The 12,203-nt window shown below is 30.0% G+C and overlaps 1 protein-coding gene across 4 annotated transcripts in view; it reads right to left on the bottom strand.

Annotated features, from left to right (window-relative positions):
• LOC145268446 (opioid-binding protein/cell adhesion molecule homolog) overlaps window positions 1-12,203 on the bottom strand; it is a 1,056,730-nt gene that overhangs the window by 420,271 nt on the left and 624,256 nt on the right. For 2 of the 4 annotated variants that reach the window (XM_080124014.1, XM_080124024.1), the window contains one exon: window positions 1,122-1,142. The exons of the other annotated variants lie outside the window; for them this stretch is intronic. In XM_080124014.1, coding sequence (XP_079980140.1) covers window positions 1,122-1,142 — 21 coding nt within the window. The remainder of the gene's footprint in view (window positions 1-1,121; window positions 1,143-12,203) is intronic. 4 annotated transcript variants of the gene reach the window in all.

Here is a 12,203-nt window from a genome sequence, read left to right as displayed (position 1 = left end):
GTAAAGACGAGTTTGGCGTTAAGGGATACGGTAATGCATTTGTGGGGGAGTGTAATATTAAAAGGTCGATGAAGACAGAGATATATTTATACTGTATTTACTAGGTATAGAGGGTGGAATAATGTTATTGATTGTTTTAGCGATATTTGCACTAGGATCGGGATTGTAGAGACTGTGGGTCTTAGAGGATGACCTGTTTTGTGAGTTTTATATTTTCCATATATGTAGTCAGGTTTTTAGTCTCCTATTATCTTATTAAAATTTATTGTTCTAATTTCGAGTTATTCTTTGTTTTGATTGGGTTAATTTGTTTTTTAAACTGTTCTAAAGATTTTTTATGAGTGATTTATATATATATGTATATATATATATATATATATATATATATATATATATATATATATATTGCCTAAAAGTGACATATTCAGGAGATCCATCCTCAAACCCAAATATTAGCTGAAGATATATTTTAAACAAACACAGACAGAAAGGAATAACATTATCATTTTTTGTATATTTTTTGCGAATTAGGCCACATGTAATATATTGTAATCTATAGAGGATTTATTCTATCATATTAAAAAATATTAAATTTAAATAATTTTAAGCGTATTTTTCGACTTGACAACGCCCGTCTGTCGGCTAGTATATATATATATATATATATATATATATATATATATATATATATATATATATATATATACGATTAGAGATCGATACAAATTTTTATATTCATATTCACTACTACATAATTAAACGCCGTTGAATGCATTAGACAAATGTGCAAACGTAACGAATATAAATGTTTTTACGGAAGTAATTATCATCACAGATTAACGAGTGGACAAATAATCACAAAAGCGTGTTGATTTTTTACTAAACGTTAAGCACACTTTTAGAATAATGTCTTGGTATAAACACAGACAACCACGTGACGGTCTTCTAATAAGCATACATGCATTTTACCTGAAACCATTTTTCTGTTCTAAAGTTTTCAGTATATTTTTTTAATATAAAATCGAACCAACGATTGTTTTCTCATGCACTCATCTTCTGGTCTCAATGTCTGCTAATCCATGAAGTCTTCGGACTCCTTCTCAGGAGTGAAGGGTACTTACCTACAAAAGAAGGAAGGGAAACTATTTTTTCATTTTTTTATTTTTTCTTATTGCAGACCGTAATATCATTTATACATATATATATATATATATATATATATATATATATATATATATATATATATATATATATATATATAGGTACACAAGTAATGTTATAGTTTACATTTATTTATGAGGAAAGTGAATGACGTTTGTCAAATGCATGTCTGGGTAAAAGGTTTTAAAGCATTTTCGGGCTTTCTATAAAAAAAGAAAACTCCTTTCACTTACCTGCGCCATCTTTCAAAGTAGATCATTTACAGTAGTAAATTTAGTATATATATATATATATATATATATATATATATATATATATATATATATATATATATATATATATATATATATATATATATAAAAGCAAAAGTACTCGTCGTTCACTGGGTTCAAAAAACAGCCTACAGAATATGGACTCTGATTTATTATAGTATAGTACGTTATGTAAAGGAAGGGTTGTGAAGAGATTGCTTCGAATTCGGGGGTATCAAAACGAAAGCAAAATATGATGAAAGTAAAAATAAAATAGATAAACCCCATAATTTATTATTCATACCTGCTCACACTGAAAAACTTATCGCACTATTCTGTGACTCTATATTAAAAACACCTTGTTATACTTTGTGACATATTTCCATTATTTGGCGGTCAGGCGCGAACGAACACCCCATAATTATATTATACCATATTTCTTCAAACTGAAACATAATTATCAAAGCATACTTACGCAGATAGATATGAAAAGTCTTTGTTAAAGTGTGCCTATTTCCATTCTATGGAGGCTAGTCCCGAACGCAGACCCCACAATTTTATTATACCATCCCTATTAAAGTTAAAACATACTTATCACAGTATTCCTATGTACATCTATATCAAAAATACTTGTAAACGTTTTTTTTTCCATACTTTGTGGACTAGGCGCAAAGGCAGACCCCACAATTTAAATGAACCACCGTTCTGCAGGATAAAACATACCCATTCCTGTGTCTCGATACATCTTCTATCCTTATATGTAATCAGTTTTTTTTAGATAGTCAACCATATAGAAGCCTATTCGTGACCAGACAAACACAGAGACAGACATTCAGTTTTATATGTATATATATATATATATATATATATATATATATATATATATATATACCTTATTTACACATATATATGTATATATAGACACATATATATATACATATATACGTATATATATACATATATACGTATATATAGGACTAACATTTATTTGTATGTGAAAAAAAATGATAAGCAATGATATACATACCACCCAAATAAAACCCCACTATCTATTTTTACACTGTTTCAAGTTTAAAGAGTGTTCACTAAAATATCTCATTAATTGTTAGAGCAGTAACCTTATTATAGGTAATGTTCTTTGTCTATATAGACTAACGTAATTTGTTAAAGGAGAGGAGAATATATGTGAAATTTTAAGCCAGGAATCAAATAATACAATACTATCGACACATCCGAAGTTATAAAATTATTAACGGTACAATATGATGGGTATTAATTTAAAGGAAATATATCCTCCTATAAAAATATGTAAGCTAGTTCTTTGCGTTTTATTATACTATTCCCAACATGAGAGTGTTTTCTCTCTGCGAAAACCCATAGTTTAGCAATGTGATGCTATCATCCCCCAATCGAATATGCGAACACAACACTCGAGCACATGCAGACTTCATCGACAATATAGATACGCATGTTTTCCATTGTTAAATGACATTTCACTAATAACAAGAGAAAAATGAATTTAATTCTTAACAAAAATGAGGTTTGAAAACTACTATTTTAGAATATAAGTAAAACTAGAATGGAAAACATCTCTATCTGTATAAAAGCCAAGTTTGTCCAAGGATGGAGTACTGCTGCAACCTCTGGGCTGGAGCTGCTAAAAACAGCCTATCCTGCCTTGACAGAATACAAAATATACTTCATGGCTTAGTGGGGGGTCTGCTTTTCTCTTCCCTGCAACCTCTCTCCCACACAAGAGACGTTGCGAGCCTGTCTTTATTTTAATCTTATTTCCATGGCAAATGCTCGTCCGAGTTCCAATCTCCGGTTCTCCCTCGTCAATCTTTCAGGAAAAACATCCGTCTAGCTGAAACCATAATCAGTAATTTTCCCCACTCTTTAGCTGTGCCTTAATCAAAACGTAGATTCCATGAACAAAGCCTCTTTCCTACCTAACTTGTTTCCCACCTGATTCCAACTTGGATGACTCCAAGTGAAACATAAACAAATCCCTGACGAATCGCCCCCTATAGTAAGACACTTTATCAAATCAAATCAACACTTTAATAAAAAAATAATTAGTGAAAAATAGTTGTTCCCCAAAAACGTATAGATTTAAAGGGTGCCAATAATTTCGGCTTTAACTGTATATATATATATATATATATATATATATATATATATATATATATATATATATATATATACATATATATATATATATATATATATATATATATATATATATATATATATAAACTATATTATTCTGCAATATTACTATGTGATGCAGTGATTATCTATGGACACCTAACAAGAAACTCTTATTTATAGAACTTTTTTCATTATTGTTAATGCATTTCCGATTTTCCTCATTTTCTCAGCTTTTTTATTATTATCTGTTATGATAGCCGGGTTATTGAGAATATGCTGAAGGTGGCAGTGTTAGTAGTTTATTTTGAACATAGCGAAATGTAATTCATTTGTTCACCAGTTTAACAAGGTTTATTCTTCGTCCCTCTCATTAGGATAATTTAACTCGTACTCTTGCTATATATATTTTTATAGACTGATACGATATTCGCATACTTGAATAAGTACCACCCTCCCATTAATAGCGGCTGATACACACACACACACACACACACACGCACACACACGCCCGCGCGCATACACACATATATAGTTTTCTTTTGTAGGTTTATATTGATTTTTTTTTAAAATTGTTATTCTTCCTTTTTTTATTCTTTTTTATCTATTTTTCTCAACCGCAACTTTTGTTTAGTTGTACTGGACCTTGCCTTGTGTTATTAACCCGCATGACCTCTGCCTTTCCCATGTTTATCTGGAGACGCATTTTTTACCTGCCTCTGCCATACGACATAGCTTCTTCTGTGTATCTTGACACATGTGTGAAAGGAGGCTAATGTCATTTGCCTAGTCCAGGTCCTCCAGCTGTTTTGTAAATTTCCACTGGATACTCGTCCTCTGCCCAGCCGACGTTCGTTTCATGACCCAGACAACCACTACCAGAAATATTATCTAATTTAATATCGTATATGCTATGTCGCCTGAATACGTCTCTAGTTATAAGTAATAGTTTACAGAAACATGTTCATGAATGTGTAGCGGCATGTCTGTGCTTATGTAAAAACAAATGAAAAGTGTATATATATATATATAGAGAGAGAGAGAGACAGAGAGAGAGATAGAGGGTGATAGATAGATATATAGATAGATAGATAGATAGATATATAATATTTTGATAGCAAACATTTTTCTCTGGACCAAATTATCGTAAATTGGCACATGGCACATACAACTTCATTATGTCATAACTGCTATTTATTATCTTATGTAAGTTTAGAACACCGTTCGATCCTCATATATTCGTACATAGAACATCCTAGAAGAAACATCATCAAGGTCGCCAACTATTTAAAGGAAGTAGTTACTTCTTTTTCTCTCTAAATCTAAAGTACTCCTTCAACAGCCAGTCAACACCGAGAACCTATATACACATTATATTTAATGTTTATTACCGGTATTAATTTCTTTTGTTTTGCGGTAATGACATTTATATTAAAAAAAAACACACACACGTTTTTCCTGTTTATTTCAAAAGTAAATATATTTTTGTTTATATATGAATGGTAAAATTTCAATCACCTGCAAGTAATAAAGATAATTTGCATATTCTTTTAAACATACAATGTAAAATAATCTGGAATAATTTTTTTTTTTAGTTTTCATTTGGAGTGATCATTATTTGTTTACTATTACGTGTAATCATATTCATGAAAATATTCTACATAATTTATACTTGCGTTATATTTGTGTAAAAAAATTAAAGTATACACACACCTCTTTCAATATATTGTTATGTATGCGCATATATTTAAAAAAAAAATGCCTACCGCACTCCTATGTATGTTTTTCTCTCCAGACATGAAACTTAGTAGATCAGGTATTCGACCCAATGCGAAAGTTTATCCGGTGAATGTTTGTGCACAAAAGGTTTTAACATGCACAAAATGAAATTAGCCAGATGAAAGTCGAATGAGGGCATTACGAATATGCATTCATGGTGTAATAGCTATTGGTTTATATTGTAATTATTTACCTTGCAGCAAACATGTCCTCGTAGCGCAGGCATTGACGTCAAAGTAAAATTAAATCGTAAGTAAAACTTTTGGATTCTATTCTCGGTGATAACGCATGAGTCATTTTTTTATTTTACTTTTTATTATTTTTTAAACTATAATTATACTAGCAATTCCCGGATGCCCTTTGCTCGTATTCTATGTACTGTTCACAACTTAATGTGCATATGTATATAATAAAATGGGTGAATATGTGTGGAATGCCTTTCTATATAATAGTATTCCTTAACGATCACAGAGACAAGTTGGTAGGGACCGCAGACGTCAATTTGATTAACTTTGACCCCAATTTTTACCCTTAACATAAATTATTTTGATCGCAAATTGAATTAAAATTTTAACACATATCCTAGTAACAAGTATTCATTAATAATGTTTATCTAATAAGCTAAAGTTAAATACAAAATAAAATGAAAGATTGATCCACAAATAGATAGAATATATATATATATATATATATATATATATATATATATATATATATATATATATATATAAGTTTAATAGATATATAATATAAATATTAAAAATATCTGCAGTAATAGCGATTATATAAAAAAGTAATCTTACGGGCATACCCTATTCCTATGACATAGCTGCTACTGTTTAGCATTACGGTGTATATTTCGTTATTAGCTTATAACACTTATATGAAAAAAAAATAAACATGGATGATTAGATGCAAAATTAATTACTTATTTAAGAGATTTTTACTGATTAAGCATGTAAATCCTATATATGTATATATATATATATATATATATATGTATATATATGTATGTATGTATATCCACAATCAAACAACGTAAATCATCTCTCTCTCTCTCTCTATATATATATATATATATATATCTATATATATATATATATATATATATATATATATATATATATATATATATATATATATATATATATATATATAATCAAACAACGTCGCCGCTCACAAGCTGATGTCGGATTGGTTATAGCTTGGTGTGATAACCACAACCTTTGTTCGAAACGGAGTTGGTCCGTTTGATAGACGGATTTCGCCGCAGTTTGCCCGTTCTGTGCTAGTTAATAATTTTCCTTGTGTGTGGCGCATTTTCTCGCCTGGCTTGTGCTTGACTCGCATACAAGAGGTTCGGGTTTCTAATCCCGAGATCAGTTATGTCTAACTTATCAGCTCAAATGATGGCGAAACTCGAGAATTGGACTTCCGGTTTCTTGACAGCATGGCTCTTGTGGACAGCGGTCCTGTTGATAGTGACCATAATTATATAATCTCTCATATTCTGCATAGCTATAGCATTCTAATACCCCCTTATTATACATTAGCTTCAATGTTTCAAGCAAACACAATTTCTCTAATATATATATATATATATGTGTGTGTGTGTGTGTGTGTGTGTGTGTGTATTTATATATATATATATTTATATATACATGTATGTATATTATAATTATATATATACATATATATATATATATATATATATATATATATATATATATATATATATATATATATATATATATATATATCAAGGTAGGTCGATTTCGGAACCGTCCAAAATTTCATTTGCAGAAAGTTGGAACGTAATGGAAAAAGTTACCACAATAAATATTAAAATTTTATATTTAGTTGAGCATTCAAACTTTAGTACCAATTGAATTCGGAGTTTTATTACGGTATCGCTGTCACTCCAGGAATATATCGCCTAAATAAAATTCAGTTGTTTACAAACAAAAACAATAAAATATATTATAATAATAAATCGTTTACTGTTTATTATTCCGTATTGTTAGAGATTAAACGAAAATATCAAAAATAAAAAAAGGAATGGAAACTTTATATTTGATTTAATGTAGAAATATCTATATATATATATATGGAAGTTTTATTTGTTGGGTAATTATAGGAAATCACCGGTTTAATTTACAACCGTATGCAGATTTATGTTTACTGTTTAATTCTTTTATAAACTCTAGACTTATCCCAGCACCTTACTTTCTCTTTAAATATCGCTCGAATTTTTCATTAAAATAAACTTAAATATAAAAAAAAACACAGCATATGTAATTATTATGAATTGTTTTTATCTTAAGAAGATAATGTTTATTCATTAAAATTAAACTATACTACGTGCGTGTTCGTGTTTACATGTGTAATAAACTCTTTAATTATCTCGGCACCTGATTTTCTCTTTAAATATCGCACAATTTTTTTATTAAACTAAACTTAAATAAAATAATGCAAAATATATAGTTATTCTGATTTGTTTCTTTTAAAAAAATAGTGTTTATTGATAAAAAAAATATGAGCCGAACTATGTTTTTCTCTTTAAGTAAACAACACTTAACCTTTTTCTATTCATTGCAAATGTTATTAAATTTATTAAATGACAATTGGTACTCATGCACTTATGTAACCGTGCTGAAATAATAACATTATTATTTACAAAACTGTTCGAGCATAGCCACCAAATGTTTAAATAAAATTTACTTTGAAATTATTTGTATAATTAAATTTCTGGGGGTATTTTTTTCAGATATTTAAATTTAAAAATCCTGAAAATCTTAAATAGCAACTCGCAGTAAAAATGTGAGGACATTTTTCAATCCGCCTACATCATTAAATCCAAAGAGCCTCCAATTATCGACAAATTATTCACTAAAGTTACTATTTAGTAAATATTTATCTACACCTTCGAATTTTGCTATTTCCACATAAATAACAAAGGAAGTTATGGGTATTTGGAAAGCGGTTAATCCTTGTTTTCCTCTTTTAAGTTAAATGGCTATTTAAAAAAAGATGACTATACTATGTTTTAAGAAGGCCAAATAAATGAATAACAAAACCTCTCCCCACTTCCTAAAATGAATTATGACTCGGAGAACTAGATTCACTATTTGATATTTCATTCTATGCTTGCAATCTACCAGTTTTCAGTTGTGACAACCCTTAAGTAAAATGCACAAAAATTCCAGATTGAGCACATTATTCACACATGCACTCTCCAACAAAAGATAAGGTATTTTCTATTTTCCCAGTCTGTGTAAGATACCCTTAAATTCAAACCAATTTTCATAATTCAATGGGCACTGATGTTTATATTTATGTTTAGATGTATTTTAATATTAGTAAAATCTGAGTTTCCAGGTTCCTGTTGATGACCGTAAATATCTAAACGATCAGAGGAGCAAAATAGGGCCGAAATATACTTTTGAACTTAATCTAGTTTATAAAAGTGCTATAAAAAATGCAAAAACGAACGGTGGTTAATAAAAAAAAAACATGTACATACATCACCAATGCCTTCGACTTCAAATCTCTAGAGTAATATGTTGTCCCTTTCTTACTCATCTTCTCAAAGTGAAGAATAGTTGTAGCGAAAGAGTCATCTAAATGGGCCTTATAGCCTTATAAAATTTCCCAGATGTGCTCTTGAGTTAGTCAGGGGGTAATATCTTCCAATCTTGGGGACAGCCTTGCCAATGCATTGATCTTTTATTTGAGTATATTGGCCTTCTAAAACCCAAACATAATATCAGCAATATTCTTATTGATAAATGTAAAGTAAACAGGGCAAAACGTGGAATGGTGGAAATAATAGATAATTATTTTTTAAAAAATCTTCAGACAATTTCTCCATAACGAACTATATTTCAAGGCGCATTGGAAACAATAACTGCATTTGACATTGTCTGGTATTTTGGAACCACCAGTAGCGGACAATTTTTCTGATTCTTAACTTCGAGAATTATTATTCAATGGGAACAAGCTGGACTTGTCAGATTTGCCACCACATTCTCAGGGCGTGGAACGGGCAGTCAAGTTAACAACGGAAGCATCACAAACTGTATATGGTTTTCAATCAAGATATCGGCACATCACAGCCAAATTTTGAGTCAGAAATTGAGACCGTTATTTTTGTCTAAAGGCTATTATATGGAGCAATTTCATTCCATATATTAAGCTCTACAAAATAAGGGCTTGCATTTTTCTTATTTGTGTGTTATAATTTCACTTATAACAGAAAAAGACAACACTTTTTAAAAAATATTGAAGTATTACTGCTGTATTCATTACATGAAAAGACAGTTTGCTAATGCAACTCAATGATAAATGGAGAACTTGTCAATCATCTCAGCAAAAATAACATTGTCAATGACACGCAATATAATGCCCACTCTGAGTGATCAACGACTGTTGTGCTAATTGTGATATCACAGAAAATCAGTGAATTTGTGGATTAAAGTTTTATTTTTAGAGCGGTAGCTCATAGCATATCTAAGGCATTTGATAGGGTATGGCCCAAAAGTTTACTCCATAAAATATCTAGCTATAGAATAGCTGGAAATGTCCTTCCAATCATAACATCCTTTCACTCTGATATGTCTAATGGCAGAAATACGTAGGTCACAGTATTAATGCTGGCATGTCCCAAAGATCCATTTTGGGCAGCCTGTCTTCCTTATCTTTACCAAAGACCTCCCAAAACATATTCGATCATTTGTCGATATCTATGCAGACAATGCTACCATCTATGTCAACACTACACAAGCCGACAAAGATTAGAAATCTTCTGATTCTCTCTCCTCTGACCAGAAACGTGTGCTGCAATGGGGTAAGAAATGGCTGGTCAGCTTTAATACATCCGTAACCAAACTGCTAGCTGTTCACCACTAAAACTTATATCTCCAATTCAACCCAATTGAAATGAACACCTCTTGTCTTGATTAAGCACCCTGCTTTGACAAACTTCTGGACAAACTTTTACCTTGAATCTCAATGAAATACCTACATCAGATCCTTTACTATTCCAAGAAGTATCTAACTCTTGCCGCCATCCTTTACCTGTACAAAAAACGCATGTTCTAAGAGGGAGTACTGCTGCCAGATCTATGTTGGAGCTCCAAAGAATGCTCTTTCCTGTCTTGACAGAATTCAGAACATCTACTTAATAGTTAACCCTTATACTAAACTTGCCACAGAGCCTTGATAAGTGCTGACCCTCAAAGTAAAAAAATGAAAGGGGGGTGCAGAGTTCCAATTTGAAGATTATGTATGATTTGTTATATTAATATCATTTTTATATAAAAAAAAGACTTCACCTGATTTGAAATACAGAATTTATTTTTTGTATTCACACGTATATTCAAGACAAACGCTGACAAAACGAAGAAATTTCAGTATATTTCTGTCTACGAATTTGATACAGAAAGCTAAAAAAAAAAAAAATGCTGCAGCATTTTATCTATTTTTTGCCTGAGTACTTAATAAGTCCAGACGCAACCTTCGGTAGGTGCCATTTTTATTATTCTGAGAAAAGTGAAAAATCGGCCTACCCTAATATATATATATATATATATATATATATATATATATATATATATATATATATATATATATATATATATATATATATCAACATGTGCTACTGTACTATGAAATAATAAATAACTAATATAAGTTTACTTGTTTACATCCAAACATATTAAGGATTTTACAAGAAAAAAACATTTTCCGTAATGTCCAACGTTAAGGACGCTGTTATCTATGTTAATTTTAAATTTATTAACCATAAACGACGTATGTATGAAATGTGATAAATGCTAAGTAAATACATCAAGGACTTCGTGGCATATTGAAAGGGTTCGAATCTTAGAAACAATCAAGCTACAATGACGAGAAGTCACGCTTCGACATACGTGTTAGGAGGTTACTAATTTATAAAAAAATATAATAATTATTATTTTTTGTTGTGGTTAATGTATATATATATATATATATATATATATATATATATATATATATATATATATATATATATATATAAATGCGTGTGTGGGTGTCTAGGTGTGTGTATGTGTGCGTTTATCTGCCTATCGAAGCAAAAATAATGCAAGTTGTGTATGTAAATAGGTTTAAAGATGGATCGATAGGTTTACACATAGACCGGCTGATCTTTGAAGTAATTTATTTCATACACGAATTATATAGATAAAATGCAGAAATAAACACGAATCAAATTTCTTTGAAGTTCAAATTATATATGAACATAAATAGAAAAGTGTATTTCAGCTGTAAATACACATTAAATTTGAATACATACTAAAAATTATGGATACATACTAAAACTTATGGATACATACTAAAAATTATGCTTCGTTTAAAGGCATCTATGTCTAGTTAAAAAAAAACCCTGTACTCCAGAATGTAATAGGCAAACTGTATTTGGAAAATCAGTGTTTATTGAAGAAGATTTGTTTAGAAGAAGCCGCCATCCAATATCTTATAAATTCAGCCCACATTCCTTTAGGCAAGATGTTTTAAAATGAGGGAATCTAAATTATAGAAAATTAAAGACAATTATATAAACGAATCTGGCGTATATACCGAAACTGATAGCATTAAAACAATATTGTGTAATGTAGATTTCATATTTATTAAAAGTAATGGCCGTATCATTTTAAGGTTGAGAGGAAAATGTAATGCGTCTGCCTCCATTCTCATTTTCTTGTATTTGTGTCTCTTGATGTCTTTTTAGTTCTGGCTTGTTGGATTTTAGTCAATTAGACTTTCGAGACTCTTCCAATTTACTCAACTATTTATAATGGTCGACACAAAATAAATTGTGTT

The sequence above is a fragment of the Euprymna scolopes genome, chromosome 4 (assembly GCF_053919585.1).
Source record: "Euprymna scolopes isolate OS-2025 chromosome 4, ASM5391958v1, whole genome shotgun sequence".
NCBI classification, from domain to species: Eukaryota; Metazoa; Mollusca; class Cephalopoda; order Sepiida; family Sepiolidae; genus Euprymna; species Euprymna scolopes.
The sequence above is the reverse complement of the archived record's forward strand: the minus strand, read 5'-3'. Positions and strand labels throughout refer to the sequence as shown.